Genomic DNA, 18,391 nt, shown 5'->3' with positions numbered 1-18,391 from the left:
TGGCAGTAAGCCTAAAGTCTATTAACCAGAATTAATTCAGGTCCTATTTTGAGAAGTTCTTAAGTAGGAAAATTAAAGAAATTCGTAAGAAATGAGACTACTACAAAGAAAATATTGAGGAATTGCACTTAAGAGCCTTCTTAAGAACTTCCTAAATTTTCCTCTTATGTCATTTCTTAAGATCTATCTTAAGAACACATTGGTGAATCTGGCCCCAGAGCAACTTGAGGAAAAAAGGCTGTTATCATTCATTCATTGGTTTCAATCAGGAAACTTTTGGCGCATAATATATTGACTTTCTATTTCTGTATTTTGTATAGATACAGCCACAAGTCAGGTGTCATAGTGTATTTTTACGCAGATGCAGGTGGCACCGGCAAAAATAGACCAGAATGTACATGTACATCTAAAAACCAGATCAAAAACACGTCTGGTGGACATTGGGTTACTTTAGGATTAGGAGTTGGGTTTGGGGGTCAAGATTAGGATTACGTAAGTGGAGAGGGTTAAGGTTAAATTTAAGGATTAAGGAATAAATGTTGTCAATGGATGGTCCTCACAAGTATAGTGAGACAAACTGTGTGTGCCTGTGTGTGTGTGCACCCACTTGCTGACAGTGTGCTGGATGTAGCGTATCCAAACGTTCTTGTCCTCCTTCGAGGCAGCATGGACCTCGTACATTTCGGGAGGGGAGGAGTCGCTGATGAGAAACATGCCTCGCTCCTGATTGGCTATATCCCTCACTATCAGGTTCTGAAGGGACAGCACTGGCGGTTTGTCCTGATGGATGGATGGATGGATGACAGAGAAGAAGGAATAAGGATGAGAAGGAGGGAGAGGTGGGGAGAGAAAGGGACCAAGGCAGAGAGAAAGACTGCATGAATGGTTGCCATCCTTTGCAATCAACAAATTATAATTGTAACAAATTATTGTGACAGTTTTATGTGAGATTCAAACTTCAGCCTGAAATTATGCATGTTAATTTATCATGTTTTGTTGTATTGTTGGGAAATATGTGTGTGTGTGTGGTGAGTGTGTTTTCTTACCAGACATGGGAAGATATACCTCTGGTCTTTCTCCTGCAGGAATACCAGGACGTCTGTCATCAGTAGGACCTGTACATCTATACATGCACACACAGATATGTGAGTGAACACACGTAAACCTAAAACCTAAAGTACATCCCTAAACTAAATCTAACCTAACCCTTATCCTAACCTAAACCTAATCCAGATTTTAATCTTCAACCCAAATCCTAATCCTAAACTAATCCCATGAAGAAGTGAGGACCAGTCAAAGGCTATGTTCACACTGCCAGCCCAAATCAGATTTTTATCATATTCAGATTGTCAGATTGCTTTTATCAAGTCTGTATAGAAAAAAACACATGAAAACCGATTTTTCAAATCAGTTTCAAGCCACATTTGTATGTGGTTTCAAATTTCTACAGATGCGTCTCAGTCTGACCACTCTGGCCACTGGTGCCAGCTGTGACTGCAGCACGAAACATTGTAGTATACTGTATATAAATCTCCTCCGTCACTGATGTTGTCTGCTGCGATGGAGGAATTCTGCACCGCAACTAGATAGTCCTGTGGCGTGAAGGCAAAGATTATACATCTCTTTGTTTTGGTTCTGTATTTGAAAAACCTGTCATCAGTTAATGTTCGTACACCCACCTACCTCATTATCACAGCAACCAATGCAGATAGTTTAACGGGGCTTGAAGACAAAAATCCAGCCTGATCACTTGCAAATAACAGTGTGCACAGTCAGTACTAAAGATCGGATTGAGAAACAAACGGATTTGCCTGCAGTCTGAACAAAGCCGGTGTACAACTCAAAGCGCAGGAGTTTCTGTAAGTACCGGTCTTTTCTTTATTCAGCCATGGTGGCTAATGCTGCTCATGCTAACTTAGACCAGGCCAAAATGTGTGTTGTGTACCTTTGAGCCTGGATCCGGGGTTTTTCCAGAGCAGGGTTCCTTCATGGACGAGCCTCCGGCGGAGCAACTCTCCAGCCCTGAACAGCCCACCATCCTTCACCTTGGCCTCGGCCCGTGGGTCCAGCCTGGCCTGGATCTCCTGCAGCCGCTGGGTCCTCTCCAGATCCTCCACCTGCCAACCAGGACAAAACAAAGTCATCTTCAATCAGGAGTCCAAAACAGGGTGGTTCTGAGTTTCCAAAACTTTATGAACTTTATACTAAATTCATCTTTGTTCCTTTAATTTATAGTGGAATAAGGGGGACCTTAGACCTTAGGAATCCAGCCCAGAGCTGATCATCTTAAATGTAAAATCCAGTCAAAAATCCATTCATTTTTCAAGACTGGTAAATTCAACATGATGAGTATTTGAAGGTGGAAAAATTAGCATTTCATGACCAAGCTAGAAAAGGGTTTGCTCCTCTCTCATAAAATGGGCTTCTTTTCTTCTGTCTTTTACAAACTGCCTATTTGGCCAGTATTTGTTGTTTAAAGTATGGTCAGACATGTAACTATTTGCATATCATTTGATATGTTCCTTTTTTTGTTTTTTCTGGACTGGTTCATATTCACAGATATTATCAGTGCTTGAAGATATTGCTGAATCCATTGATAAAAGCATTGATCATAATGCTGGTTGATGTAGAAACAAAGAGGTTTAAAGAATTCCGATATCAGATCATCTTCAAAACCTAAATTTGAATGAGCAATGTGAGAAAATGAAATACTACTACAAAGTCTACATTGGCAGATAGTGTCCATTTGCCTTATAGTACTGTATTGGAGAGCCACGCATGCACCCAGGCAAGCAAGATGTAAGTAGCTCTATATTGAAGCTGGTTCAGATCCTATCGGTCCAATAGAACCTTCTATATCGTAATAGACAATTCATTATTCTGAGCAGACTTCACCTGTGTGGTGCCGCAGGATTCAATTCTTGGCTCCATTCTCTTCACAATATCTGTTACCACTTGGAATCACTTGTAAACACTTTCCACTGTTATGTAGATGATACCCAGTTATATCTTCATTTAAATACACTCAAGAACTGCCATGCTGACATTAAGTGCTGGGTGTCTCAGAACATCTGTCATTTTTAACCAAAGACTTAGAGAAGGTCATCCATGCTTTTATTTAATTTTGTTTAGACTACTGCAACTACCTCTATCAAAAGTCTCCAGCTTGATAAGAATGCAGCTGCTAGGATTTTAACTGTGGAAAAATGGAGAGACCATATCTCCCCAATTTAACTTTCCCTACATTGGCTACCAATTAGTTTTAGAATTGATTTTCAGATCCTACTGATCACTTTTAAAGCACGGCATAGCCTGGTCCCTAGCTATATTGCAGATCTTTTAGTTCCCAATGAACCAGAATGCAGCCTGAGATCTTCAGGCAGGGCTCTTTTGACAGCTCCACAGGCTAGACCCAAGACCAAGGGTGACTGTGCTTTTGCTATTAGGGCCCCCAGATTGTGGAATGCCCTGCCTGAAGAACTTAGGCTTCCTAAAGTATCATTTGAATGGGTTTTTTTTCTAAGCTCTTTTTTAATTGTCTTCTAAATATTCTCTCCTTTTATGCTTTTACTATTCCTTGCTTGTAAAGAACTTTGTTATATTCTCAATGTGACAACCATTTCGTTTCACTTTTGTGACTGGTAGCCTATATTCCTTTTTTATTTCAATTCCAACCTTGGTGATGAAGCAATATTTTTCACCGGGTTGTCCACGTTTATATAGCCTGCATGAAACAACACGGTAAGAACGCACGGGGCCAACTGTCTAAGATGCTTTTAGTAGTCCATCTTCGGAACATTGTAGTTTCACACGGCAGACCCACGTCATTAACATCCGCTGTCGCATAATTACGTAGCCTAGTGTAAGTGCAGTCGGATTCTCTTAGCACCGCGGTTGTCATTTCCTAAGCCCTTATGAATTCTCCTTCACATCTTTCCTTGACCTCATGACGTTTTCCAACGAGGTCAAGGAAAAGTGGTTAGGAACAGGAGTTAGGACGTATTTTTTTGACTATTCGACCGCAGCCCATATATACTATCTACTTGAAGAAAACTATGTGTATAGTGAAGCACTTGCTATTTCCAGTGTTGGGACACAGGGTTTGAACTCCTGGAATGCCCAAAATACTTATCTATGTTAAATGTCTAATTAGACTATTAATGAGCTCATTTTAAGAGAGAAATATGAACTGTTGCTTTGTTATTACATAACACCTTGACTGTTTTCTGGACCACTATAGTAGGCAGGCTATAACGATCAGATATAATTCAAATAGGGCATTGGACATGAGCTCTGCATTCAGTGATTGCAACTCATTTGGCCAAACATCAGTGAACCATTCGTTATTATCCAACACCCCCTAAAAACAACATGAGGAACATAGGGAAATATAGAGGTGTCCGATGACAAATTAAGAAACCATTAGGAACAAGAACTCAATACTGAAATCTCTGCAATCTCTGGGAGGCAATTCTTGATAATATTCATCTGTCACAGAGCCAGGCTAGACCCTGCTCTGTGTGAGTGTATGGTGTGTGTTTGCGTGGGTGTGTTGGTTTGGTTGCTCTCTCTCTCTCTCTCTCTCTCTCTCTCTCTCTCCCTCTGTCTCTCTCTCTCACTCTCTCTCTCTCCCCACTTAATTACAGGCCAGTGGCACGGGGAGGCGGCAGCTGCAATCAATTATCAATCAACCCTCCAGTATATAAGCCATGCTCATTCTCCCAGTCTCTGCAAGATCGTTGACTTCAGTCCTCGCTTCCAGCCACTTGCCTTGCTAGTTTCTCCATGCCTGTTCATTGCCTGCTTTGCCTCAGCACTCTAACCGGTACCTGCAATATTTATCTGCCATACTTCGCCTTGCCTGCTCCACACTGCTCTTTGTCTGCCCAATCTGCCTGCTTACCTGAACCAGCTTCCACCTGTATCCCATCTAAATCTGCTCTCCTGCCTATAGACCAAGGACCAATAACCAGCTACCCCATACTTCCTGCTGTTCACTTTACCTGCCCGGCCAGTCATCTGCCACTCAGCTACCTCAGCTGTCTCCTCCGTTGGGCCTCACCAATCGCCAAGTCGTCACCTCACTTGTCAGCCAGACCACTGCCTTTGTCTTGTTGCAATTGAGATTCAGTAAAGACCTTTAAATTTACCTGTACTTGTCTGAGTCCGCTTTGGGGTTTTTTTCCTGCCTGTGTGACAGAACAATCTTATGGACCCCGCAGACTGAGAGTCTATCCACCAGGCTTTGTCAAACCAAGAAGGCCTCATCGGCCAGCACAACCAGGTTCTCCGGGATGTCCTGAATCACATCCGCGACCTCTCTGTGAACATTACCAGCCTCCGGGATCAACTCAACCCCCCAGCTGGCCAGCCCTCTGCAGCCGCACAAGACTCACTGGCTTCCAGAGCTCCAACCCCAGTTTCCCCACTCACCTCGGTCCGAGAGCCCCATGTTCCTACCCCTGAATGGTACGGAGATCCAGGTCTGTGTAAATAATTTCTGACACAGTGCTCTCTGGTATTCCACTGACCGCTCTAAAATAGCTTTTATAATAGGGTTGTTGAAGGGGAGTGCATTATTAGCTTGGGCAACCGCTATTTGGGACAGACAGATTTCCATTTGCTCATTTTATGATCTGTTCACGGGAGAAATGAAGAAAGTGTTTGATCATCCTGTGCAAGGGGAAAGAGACTGCCAAGCGTTTGCTCTCTCTCCGCCAAGGTACTTGCAGTGTGGCTGAATTCTGTTGAGTTCAGCTGCAGAGAGCGGTTGGGATGTGGAGTCGCTACAGACTGCGTTCACCCATGGCTTAGTTGAGTCTAAGGACAAGCTTGTTCTTCTCCTTATTCAAGCTCCTTCTTTGCCCAGTGCCCGAGTAGTCACAGGGGATGCGCCAGTCCCCCGTGAAGCCCCCAAGGGATCCTCGTCAGCAGAGCCTGAGCCTATGCAGGTAGGGAGAGCCAAACTGACTGAAAAGGACGTGAATTCAAAGTAATTGCTGTTTGTATTGTGGTCAGACAGGCCATTATCTTGTTTCCTATCCCCATTGTCCAGCAAAAGGGAGGGCTCATCAGTAACAGGGGGAATACTGATGAGCCAAACCACCAACTCCTTAACCCATCGTCCACGCACTCAACTTCAGGCTACCCTTGTGTGGAAAGGTCAGTCTTACCCTCATGTGCTTTGATTCAGGTGCTGATGAAAGCTTCATTGATGTGAGGTGGCGTGCCAGGCCGGCCTCACACTCAGATCATTGGTTTGCCCTCTGGATGCCAATGCCCTGGATGGCAGCCTGTTAGCCCGCGTTACTGAGATCACTGACTGATCACTGATCCCTGCACCTCTTGGGTAACCACCGAGAGGAGATTGCCTTCCATGTCATCTGGTCGCTTGGTATTCCTCTGGTCCTGGGACATCCCTGGCTCCACCTCCACAACCCTCAGATTGACTGGTCATCCGGCACCATCTCCAGCTGGAGTGTCCATTGCCACCAAAAGTGCTTGCAGTCCGCCCTGGCAGCTGCCTCCCCTGCACCTGAACCCTGCAGTTCAGCCACTGACCTCTCCAACATCCCTGAAGTATACCATGACCTCTGTGAAGTGTTCAGCAAGCAGTGGGCTAGCACTCTGCCTCCTCACCACTCTACACCCTCTCTCGTCCGGAATGTGAAGCTATGGAGAAATGCATTCAGGAGTCGTGGGCCACCGGCTTCATCCGTCCTTCGTCTCTCCCCTCGGAGCCGGGTTCTTTTTCGTTGGGAAGAAGGGCAAGACCCTGCGGCCCTACATTGATTTCTGATGCCTCAACAACGTAACTGTGAAGAACAAGTATCCACTACCACTTATCAGTTCTGCCTTTGAGCCTGTATATGGTGCTACCATCTTCTCCAAATTGGACCTTTGGAATGTAAACCACCTGGTGAGAATCCACCAGGGGGACGAGTGGAAGACAGCCTTCATCACACAACTAGGACACTTTGAATATCTGGTCATGCCTTTTGGACTCACCAACGCCCCAGCCGTCTTCCAAGCCCTCGTCAATGACGTTCTGTGGGACATGCTCAATTAGTTCGTGTTTGTCTATCTTGATGACATCCTGATCTTTTCCAAAACCCTGCAAAAACACCAGCAACATGTCCGTCTGGTTCTCCAATACCTTTTGGAGAACAAACAGTTTGTCAAAGCCGAGAAGTGTGAGTTCCACTCCCACATAGTTTCTTTCCTTGGTTACATCATAGCGGCACCTCTCATGGCCCTTACATCCACTGCCACCCCCTTCCAGTGGAAGTCGGAGGCCGAACTAGCTTTTCAGGCCCTCAAGGACCAGTTCACCTCAGCTCCCATCCTGACACAACCTGATCCCTTCAGACAGTTTGTTGTGGAGGTTGATGCTTCCGACAGGGGGGAAAGGGCTGTACTCTCTCAGCATTCGTATGGCGACCAGAAACTGCACCCCTGCGCCTTCTTCTCTCACTGGTTATGACCCACCGAAAGGAATTACGACATTGGCAACCGGGAGCTCCTGGCAGTTAAGTTGGCATTGGAAGAGTGGAGGCACTGGCTAGAGGGCGCCGAACATCCATTTGTGGTCTGGACCAATCATAAGAACCTGGCATATACCCAGACAGCCAAAAGACTCAATTCTCGGCAGGCAAGGTGGGCTTTATTCTTTCGCAGATTCAATTTTACACTTACCTACAGGCCTGGTTCAAGAATGGCACACCTGATGCTCTCTCTAGACAGTTCTGCTCTAATATTCAGTAGCAACAAAAGTTGCTACTGAATATTAGATTAAATTACAAAACATTAAACATTAAAATAACTCTAAATACATTTTACATTGAACTGGCACCAGTACTTTAGGCAGGTTTCAGATTTTAACGTAACAGTGCAACACACATCTGTTACACAAGCAAAGGCACACAATCCTAGTGTTCACATGGAACAGTCCAGTCTGAATAGGAACAGCTCCAACATAATAGTCCAGTCTGAATCACAATAGTCCAGTCTGAATAGGAACAGTTTAACATAAAAGTCGAGTCTGAATAGGAACAGTCCACCATAATAGTCCAGTCTTAATACAAACAGCACCAACATAATAGTCCAGTCTCAATACGAACAGCTCAAACATGAGGATCTCGATCTGCTACAGACCCTACTTAACTTTATGCATTCTGAATCAGACCTCCCCGCAACCCACCATTTGTGGGATAGTGCATTATTATTTTTGATGTCTGAATTAGGCTTTTGTATGAATGCTCACCCTGGATTATGGCACAAAGGACTGCAACATCAAATCGTGTGCATTGGTAAATGTTTGAGAGATATAACATCCCTCTATCAGTGAAACAAATAAACCAAACCATTTTGTTTTTATTGGGAAATTCTCAGAAAGCGATACCTTATTTCAGCCTGGTATTGCCACAATATCTAATACCAGTAGAGGTAGAGAGAAAGTACCTGTTGGTCAATTGAACCGAGCAGTTCTCTGACCATGGACATAGCCTGGGCCAGACAGGAGGCCTCATCTTCATCTTCTGGAAATGGGAGAGACAAAAGTTATACTGTGGTTAAACATGCAGTAGACCAAATCCATGATACAAACACTGGACAGTTCTAACACTGAAAAGAATATTGTCTTCTAGCCTTTATTTAGCCACCATTATTTAACCAAACCGTTGTTTGGTTTAACCATTTCAGTCTTCTGTCTTCCTTAAACTGCTAAAATACGACATATCAAGGAATCTACTCTATGAATTAACCATATTTTCTTCTGAAATTCTATAGGCAACCAACAACATATCTACTAGTGAGCAGCCACTAGTAGCCACTTGCTTTTGCCTAGCCATTCGCTCTGAGGTGTAACACATTCAAAATGTAAGCTGTGAACAATAACACTGTAGCTAAGAATAAGTGCATATATATGCACACCAACTGCCTGTTAATTAAGATATTTTGTTTTTGACATGATACTTCTAAAGATCATATGCCATCTATAAAATGTATATAGAAATAATAATTTGTAGCATCTGTACATGCATCACCCCCAAAATGGCCTCCCTTCACTGACTACCAGTCAAATATATAACTGATTTTAAAATTCTTTTAATCATCTACAAGGCATTGCATGGTTTAGCACCGAGTTATATAGTATAACAGAGCTTTTAACCCCATACGCATAGCCACATACTCTCAGGTCCTCTGATAGAGCTCTTCTTGTGGTTCCAGGGTCACCTCCTGTAATCCCTGAGGTTTAGTTTTATTGTTTTTGATTCATTTGTTCTGTTAAATTAGATATGTAAATGTTATCTGCATGTATAACTTGCTTTTACTTGTGAAGATTTTATATTAATTTGTAGTCGAGTGCTTTGCCAACACAAGTCAGACTGGTCATGCTAACACAGCCATTTTGAGTCTGAAAAGTAAGACAAGCTGGGATAGTGATAATGACGGCAGCCTCACCGCTGGTGTTGTCCAGGATGCGCTGGATCAGGACAGGATACTTGGTGATTCGCTGAGTCACCAGCAGGATGCACTCCTGAACACCATGGCGACGCAGCAGGGGCCCCCGACTCACCCGCTGACCAGAGAGAGAGAAAGAGAGAGAGAGACAGAGACTGACTATAAACTGGAAATTGGCTATAATGTCAATTTTTTCATGTTGTTTAATTAGACCAATTTTCAAAAAATGATTTCACCCAATGAAATACTATAGAATCTGCATAAATAGCTATTTGAGACAAACAATTCTTAAGAACATGGAAGACGATTATGGCCACATGAAAAATGTCTTTGAGTTTTGAAATCAGAATTCTGAGAAAAACGTCAGACTTCTGAGAATAATGTCACAATTCTAAGAATAAAGTATAAAAATAATGGACACAGTGAACAGAGTCAGACAATAATTTATCAGGGTTTTCCTTCATGGTCCTCCTGTTAAATTTTTGCTTTGCTGAGTTATGAGCAAAGCAAAATTATTGTCTGATTTCACAAGAACGATAATCACATTTATACAAAAAATGTGACTTCCTGTTCTATACAGAGCATCCCTGTGCTTGGCATACCACCTAACTACCCGCCCTAATCCCTCGACCCTCCTTATACCACACCACAAGGGTACCACAAGAAGGAGAATATAGAACTTGACTTGCACATTTTTTCATATTAGAATGTCCCCCTGTCGTTGACTCCAGTAACTCCACCTCATCTTGTGCAGCAGTGACACTAGAGAGCAGACTGCTCAGGCCTAGAACTCCCAACATTTAGGCCTCTTGGTAGCAGATAACCTAAATTGTTTGTTGATAATAATAATAATGATAATATTAATAACAATAATATTGAATTGATTGTAGGTGTTATATGAGTATATATTTTGTAGATTTAACCATGTTATACACAAACACCAAATCAAATCACTCCACACACACACACACACACGCAAAGAAACAAAAGAGAGGGCCAAGTAAATAAATCATTCACAAGATTTACGTATCTAGATTTATCTATCTCACCCGTATGAAGTACTGGAACCTCTTGTCTCTGGCCAGCAGTTCCTTGTACAGTTTGACAGCTTTCAAGTGGCGGCTACAGAATTCAGCATAGGTCTTCCTCATCTCATCTGCACACTGGCCTGAGAACTGGCAGAAGAACACACATATGCACAAAGTCAGTTTGTGTATGTGTGAGAGAGAGAGTGAAAGAGAACAGAGAGAGAACGAGAAAAGAAGAGAGACTGTGTCAGGCTGTGATAAGATAGGAGATTTTTTCTCCTGCTAAAACTGCAAAGGTCAGCTGTGTGTGTTGCTAGTAACAGGGAGAGCAAGAGGAGTGTTACATCATCATCATCGTCAGCTACAAAAAATTTGACAACAACTTGCAAGATACATAGTTTGCATGAGCTAGCCAACCTAAAGTAGCAAAAGGGATAACATCGTTGAAAATAAAAATGGACAAGAAGAAGTTAGTGATTGTCTGGTCTTGAAGAAGAGGATGAGGAGCCCATTATTGGTACTGTTTTCCTTGATTTTAAAAAGGATTTTGATACGGTCAATCATAATGTTCTTTTATCCAAACTGTCAAAGTTCAATTTCTCTATTAATGCATTTACATGGATGGAGTCATACCTAAACTCAAGAAAACAGTGCACAAGAATTAATGGCATATGCTCATCTTTTTCTGACTGTACCATTGGAGTTCCACAGGGATCGATCCTTGGACCAATTCTATTTAGCTTATACATTAATGATCTGCCCTTGATTTGCCCAGAGGTCCACATTCAGATGTACGCAGACGACACAGTTATTTACACCCACGCTAAAACAAGAGAACAAGCTGCTTCCAAAGTCAATGCAGTATTGAACAAAGGATCAGACTGGTTAACTCACTGTTGTCTTACTCTTAATGTGAGCAAAACTGTGGTTATGTATTTTTCTATCAGGAGAAATGACACACATCAACCTGACATCCTAGTTAAAGGAGAGGTAATTCATGATCTTGCGCCACCACCACTTAAACAATTTGTGTCATTCTGCAGGGACAATGCTAGGGAGAGCAGGGCGTCAGTCAGAGGTGACTGCTCGGCTAAATTTAGGAAAACTGCTTTTGGACAATCAGCATTTTCATTCAGAGCAGCAGGTAAATGGAACTCAATTCCCACCCATATCAGAGAATGCACACGCTTCAGTATTTTTAAAACAACACTTAAAACATGGCTCAAGACAAATCAATCATGTGATCACTGTTCTAAACCCTTGTAAGGAACCAACTGTTTTCCAACATGGAGACTATAATGTATATTTTGTATGACATTGTTTTATATGTGATGTACTGTTTGTAAACTTTGCTAATTGTATTGTTTGTAATTGTTTGTATTGTACTGTATTGTTTTTAATATCTTACTACCCAGGGACTGCAGATGTAAATTAGCTATATAGCTAAATCTGGCCCAACGGTTGTGTTGTGCATGGCCCCTGTTAAATAAACTAATAAACTAAACTAATTCTTAAATGGAGGATGTAGCCAGAGTTAACGTTGCTCTCTGGGAAACAGTAAGAGGCTGCTTACTTCCCCCAGGCACTGCTAAGTTTCTCTCTGTCTGACAGTCATATAATGCGTGGTGTGGCTAAAGTTGAGACATGTTCAACTTCCTCCAGGGCAGCACCACAAAACGCTCCATGTCCACGACACCAGAAGCATAGTTTGGGGTAGATACGTGCCTGCCGTGTTATGCCGAATTCTGCATCCCCGGCGAGAATTGCATCCCCACCTCACAACTTTGTTTCTCTATGAACCAAATGGTGTTATCAGCACATGCTTTATTTGATCGAGTTTGGCAGAGTTTGGCATTTTTCCGCATTTAAAAACACCGAGTTCGCCCTCAGAAATATTGACAGATAAATTTCAGACCAATCGTATCAAGGAAATGCTACTTCTACTGAGTCTAATAAAACACTGATGACTCTAAACGTTCATAAACTATAGACGTCAGATCATTTCTCATCATTGATGAACACCCACAAAGAAGATTATATCGTTTTTAAACAGTACTTTGCCATAGAAATCAGGTGGGGATGCAATTCTCGGCACACTGGGACCAAACCATTGAAGATAAATGGAAAAAAGAAAAAGGTGCAGGCGTGTTCAGAAAAGGGTTTGATCACGGGCTTGTGGGTTTTTGTTTTCCTTTACACTCTGTGATTTTCCTAGCCAGTGTGTTGGTCCCTGCTGAGACCACCTCATTAAGAGGAATATGAAACTCCTTCTCATGTCACCCTTTAAGATTGATTGGATATTTCCTTTATTTCAACTCTCTGGTGCTCTCTAAAATCAGTGCATATATTAATAAAGCAAGATAGCATTGAAAGTTCAAGCAGTCAAGTGCATATAGTAATAAAACAAGAGCAGCAACCATCCATGACAACACACAAACAAACGTACAGACAAAACAAAACAAAATAAACCACGAAACAAATCCAAACAAAACACAAAACATTTTTTTACCAAATAAAACAAAACAAGACAAATAAAACAAAACAAAACAAATCACAAAACATTTTTAGCATGAACTCAAATACACAAATAATGACTAGTTGGTGTCATGATTACAGTTCTGGCCAAGTTTTAACCAGGACTTGACTGTTGTAGAAAACGTTTTAAAATCCTGAATCTGCTTTGAACTGGCAGGTAGGGAATTCCAGAGGGTTGTGCCTTTAATTGAGAATGCAGTTTGTGCAAAGGCACTTTTGAGGCAACAATTTGCTTGATCTGTGTTTATAGGGAATGCGCCGGTGTGTGTGTGAGTGAGTGGTAGCCACCTGCTCTAGCAATACGTCCCCCAGCTGGTGGATGGTGAAGTTGTAGGTGGATCCGGCCTGCAGGCTGTGGTTGCGCCGCAGGAGGAGCTGTGCCAGGAAGCGGGAATGCAGCGCCGTGAGTCGGTCCAGGCAGGGGAAGATGACGTGCACGGTGCCCGGCTCCAGCTGAACCTCCTCCAGCATGCCCTGCCGATACACCCGCTCCATGATGCGCAGCGTCCGCATGTGGTGCAGCTCTGTCTGGATCAGCTCTGAGGAGGACATGACGCCATACACATCAAAGTCATGTAACTGCATAAAACAGTCATGTACCTGTATTGAGAGGAGGCACCAAAGCCGAAGAGACATGGGAACAAAAGGCTCTTTGAACTATGAAAATGTCTAGACTAAATCCGAGGCACTCCTAAAATTTGCTAAAAAAAATCTGTTAAAAGCCTTTATTGTATCTCTTTTGTTTTTTCCAAATAAGGCACTTTGTCCAAAAACAATTTCCCCATTTCCCCAATCGCCCCCCTGAATCGATAATTTACCAGTTTCTCACCCTTCACTTTGATCAAAAGCGGCTGATATCTGTAATCTACGGCATAATTGACTCCCTAAATCCAGCCCCCACTGTATCCCTCAAAGACTCCTGGGAGCTCGACTTAGGAGTTGACATCTCAGACAGCCAGTGGAGCGACTTCCTAGGCCTGGATCCTAAGCCACTGCAGAGCAAGGTGCTTCACAGAGCCCACTTCCCCAATGCTAAATTGGCAAAAATATTTCCTGATAGCAGCGATGCCTGTAATAGATGTAAGCAATCTCCAGCTGACCATTTACACTGTAAGAAATCAAATTAATACTGTGTTTTTTTTATATGAATAACACACTGTTCTTTTGTTCTTTGTTCTCAGAGTAGAGTGTCTTTTTTTCTCTACATACCACAGTGAGGTAATCAGTGCATGTATGCGTGCATGTGTGCTATATATGGTTATGAAATGATTTTGAGTGTTCTTATAGGTGAATAATCATTTATGCTATTCATACGTGTGTTTCCGTGTGTCCCATATTAGGTGAGGTTTTTGGCTTTAAGTCAAGAAATCTGAACTGTGGGTTTGGCTTTATGCCGAGATTTATGTTTTTGTTTACTCTAGTGTATAAAAGCGAGTGTATTGAGCTTCACTTCTTTGTCACTTCTTTGTTATACGCTTATCTGTAACACTGAACTGAACCATGCATGTCTGAATAAAGAATCCACCATTGCTCATTCATTTTGACCCACAAGGGTGAAGCTTATTTTTCCCCTACAAAATATGTTTTGGACATGCCCGAGGCTGACAGACTTTTGGTCCAATGTATGTAAAACTCGAAAAGGCCCTCAACACAATATAAACCCCAATCCCCTGACTGCTTTGTTTGGTCTCGCCCCAATTCAGAATAGGCCCACTACAATACAGTGTGTCATTGCCTTTACCACCCTGTTGGCCAGTCGTTCCATCCTTCTTAAATGGAAACATGACTCGGGAAGTTTTACAATGCATAACACTTGAAAAGTTAAGATTCTCACTGAAAGGATCTCTGAAATCCTTTAACAAGACCTGGAGTCCTCTCCTAATCTTTATTAATGATCTCACTATCATTCCTGATGCTGATGGTGTTTCCTGAATACAGCTCACTGGAGAGAGGGAGAGAGACCCTCATTATTCCTTCCCTACAATCCTCTTTACCTATTGCCTATTCTACTAGGCTTTATGTCTTCTTCCATTTCATCTATTTTAATTATTATTATTATTATCACTACTTTATTTATTAATTAGTTATTTGGTGGTTTGTTGCACTTAATTGCTATTATTTATCCTTTTATTTTACTTTATACTTATTTTATATTATTATTTTTATTTTATCCTTTCTTTTTCCTTTCATTTAGTGGCCACGACCAACATGGGATTGGGGGGAGGGGTGGGAGGGTGTGTTTTTGGTTCCTCTAATACAGACACCTTGCCATGTCCTGTAATTGCTGAGCTGATTTTGTCATGTCTGCGGAAAATTCAATAAAAAGAATAAAAAGCCTTTATTGTATGTATTCCAGTGGGCACAGTTTTTAACTTAAAATTATGACCAGCCAAAAAGAATAAAGGCTTTTAAACAGATTTTAAAAATGCTTTTTTACCACATGAGGACCCTTTTTTATCCAAAGAGCATCCAACCCCACAACATTAGAAGCTGAGAAGTATTCCAGCCTCTTATCTGTTTTCAGTCATAATCCAAATGTCTGTAAAGACATGAGTAAACTAGAAATAACTGGCGAGGCAGTTATTTCTAGTTTACTCATGTCTTTACAGACATGTTGTATGCCTCCGCCAATAAACTTTGTTTTATCATTGCAAGGACAGTCTTCATTTATTGAACATATATAATTAATGTGATTATTAGGTCAACTTAAAGGATTTTGGTGTCTGCAAAAGTAAGTGACAGCACTTCCACCGTTTTTGTAGAATGACCCAAGATCATTTTCTCAGCTACAGTGGTAAGCAAAACATTCAGAGGTCACAGTGAAGTTGACCTTTGAACTTTTGGATATAAAATGTCATCACTTCATCATTTTATCCTATTAGACATTTGTGTGAAATTTTGTCATAATTAGCGTATGAATTCTTGAGTTATGGCCAAAAACGACCTTGACCTTTGACCACCAAAATCTAATCAGTTCATCCTTGAGTCCAAGTGGATGTTTGTGCCAAATTTGAACAAATTCCCTCAAGGCGTTCCTGAGATATCACGTTCACGAGAATGGGATGGACGTGAGGTCACAGTGACCATGACCTTTGACCTTTGACCACCAAAATCTAATCAGTTCATCCTTGAGTCCAAGTGGATGTTTGTGCCAAATTTGAACAAATTCCCTCAAGGCGTTCCTGAGATATCGCGTTCACGAGAATGGGACGGACGTATGTACGTACAGACGGACATACGTACGGATGGACGGATGGACGGACGGACGGACGGACAGACAGACAACCCGAAAACATTATGCGTCCGGCCACAGCTGTCGCTGGCGCAGAGGCATAAAAAAACAAGAGGTGAGTATGAAGCTAGCAACCTATAACTGAAAGAGGGATAATGTTCCTGTCACCATAGATGACGTCCTGCCTCTTGATGACTTCTTTGCGGTGTGTCTGCAGGTAGGAGTTGTCCACGGCCATGCTCCACGAGTCCGCCTCAAAGTCCCGGCCCTCAATCTCCATCTCCTCAAGCATTGACGCATAATAGACTTCTCCTGAACATCACAGAGAAACAGACAGATAATGTTATTAGAGTTATTTAATGCCAAGACCTAACCAGGCAGTGTTATCTTCCTTTTCTCATGCCTTTATCAAGATAAGCGGTGGTAAAAATGACGAGGGCCAGCATGCACATCGAGCTTAAAGGAATATATCAAATACGCTTTTCGATCAACCTGCTGTTGTGTGATAAGGAGACAATAGTAGCTAGCTGGTAGTTTCACCTCTGTGTTTAGCATTGTGTGCGCTATGATGCTTTTGATATGATGCTAAGCTAGCTTGTACATGTCACTAAACATACACAGTGTGCTAAAGCATTAGCATGCACTGCAGCAAATGCAATAAATACTGAACACTGAGGTGAAACTGTTTCCAATCTTCTCACTACACAATGCAATACAAAACCAAACCCCTTATTTTATTCCTGAAATGTCCTTAATTTCTCCATTACATAAACATTAATTATCTATTAAAAATAACATAGCTTTAAAAAAGTAAGGTTAGTATCATGGGTTTATAAGGGATTTATTCATGGGTTGATTCATGAAGACACTCATAATTAAGGGATTTTTCGTGACATTTGTGCATGGTTTACAGAGTTATTAATGAGTTATTAATGGAAAGTTCCTGTCTCTCTGATTTTTTCAGTAAATTAGTAGTCAAGATTAAGGGGGTGTTCAAGGTTGTTTCGATGGGATCTCCCCTATGAATAACTCCCTTAATAAATTTTAAGGGGATTTTGCATGAATTAAGGGGTGAATTAATGTAAATTACTAAAAATGTAAGGTTATTTTAAGGGATTACTGGTTCGTAGAGATGGTAGAATTATTTTCCACATTGGTTTCTGTGATAACATTGGGGAGCAAATTCATAGATTATAGTCAATGAAAGGTGGTTTTTAAAACCATCATTACTTTACTACTTTACACAATTGAGAATGTCTCCAGATTTCCCCTCCATTTGTGATGTGGTGTGAATGTGCTGATACCCTCATCATTGAGTGACTCCATCGACATGGCTCTGGTCCTGAAGCTGAGGGAGTCTGTGGACTGGGACAGGATCCTGCGCAGCCCCAGGGGAGAGTCATCATTCAGGTTCCTACAGCATACATCCATAGACCAGGACACATACAAATACACACACACACACACACACACACACACAGATATACATATACATGCAAACACAATCACATACATGCATCTCCACCGGGGTGCACAAACATGTGCATATAGACAGAATAAAATGGCCACCCATGCAGAGGTGTGTGTTTTCATACACACCAAGATGCACAAACATTCACCCAAGAATAATGAAACAGACAGAAATGCATTCACAAGACTCATCAGCAGAGAGTAGACCACACAGATAGAACACAAATACCATAAAAACATGAAACGAAAAACACAACACAACACAACAGATAAATGTCACAGTGAGCACAAAATACGCACCCATGGCGGCTCACTATCAACAACACTGTGAGTGTGTGCTGTCCTGACACGCTCGCACGCACGCACACACGCACACGCACACACACACACACACACACATGTAAACATATAAAGATGAGGCATATGTAATGTGTAGATTGAAGTGTTAACAGATCACAACATGCAACTCCAAATGACTGAATAAGACTATTAACTTTATTATTTCTATATTAGTGGTATGTTTCATATGATGAATATGTTACTGCTCATTTTAAATTTGTCATTTTACAACATTAGCTTGTTAGCCAAGACACTGAGCTAGTAAGCATGGAACTAGTGCTAAGCTTGTTTTCACTTGTTTTCATCTTTACTGCCAAGCTCTGGG

At 41.8% G+C, this 18,391-nt stretch overlaps 1 protein-coding gene across 3 annotated transcripts in view; it reads right to left on the bottom strand.

The window, feature by feature from the left end:
- Nucleotides 1-18,391, bottom strand: part of arhgef2a (Rho guanine nucleotide exchange factor (GEF) 2a) — a 78,480-nt gene that overhangs the window by 21,960 nt on the left and 38,129 nt on the right. For all 3 annotated transcript variants that reach the window (XM_071535222.1, XM_071535223.1, XM_071535224.1), the window contains exons 6-14: nt 17,562-17,671; nt 16,426-16,569; nt 13,314-13,564; nt 10,512-10,637; nt 9,463-9,580; nt 8,461-8,537; nt 1,946-2,117; nt 1,047-1,123; nt 608-780 (exon numbers count right to left, since the gene is read on the bottom strand). In XM_071535222.1, the coding sequence (XP_071391323.1) occupies nt 608-780; nt 1,047-1,123; nt 1,946-2,117; nt 8,461-8,537; nt 9,463-9,580; nt 10,512-10,637; nt 13,314-13,564; nt 16,426-16,569; nt 17,562-17,671 (1,248 nt within the window). The remainder of the gene's footprint in view (nt 1-607; nt 781-1,046; nt 1,124-1,945; nt 2,118-8,460; nt 8,538-9,462; nt 9,581-10,511; nt 10,638-13,313; nt 13,565-16,425; nt 16,570-17,561; nt 17,672-18,391) is intronic.

This window comes from Centroberyx affinis, unplaced genomic scaffold, assembly GCF_046629955.1.
Source record: "Centroberyx affinis isolate AG114_WGS23_722 - 3 ecotype Tasmania unplaced genomic scaffold, CSIRO-AGI_Caff_v1 ptg002680l_1, whole genome shotgun sequence".
In the NCBI taxonomy this organism is placed as follows: Eukaryota; Metazoa; Chordata; class Actinopteri; order Beryciformes; family Berycidae; genus Centroberyx; species Centroberyx affinis.
Note: the sequence above shows the minus strand (reverse complement) of the source record. Positions and strands in the feature narration are given on the sequence as shown.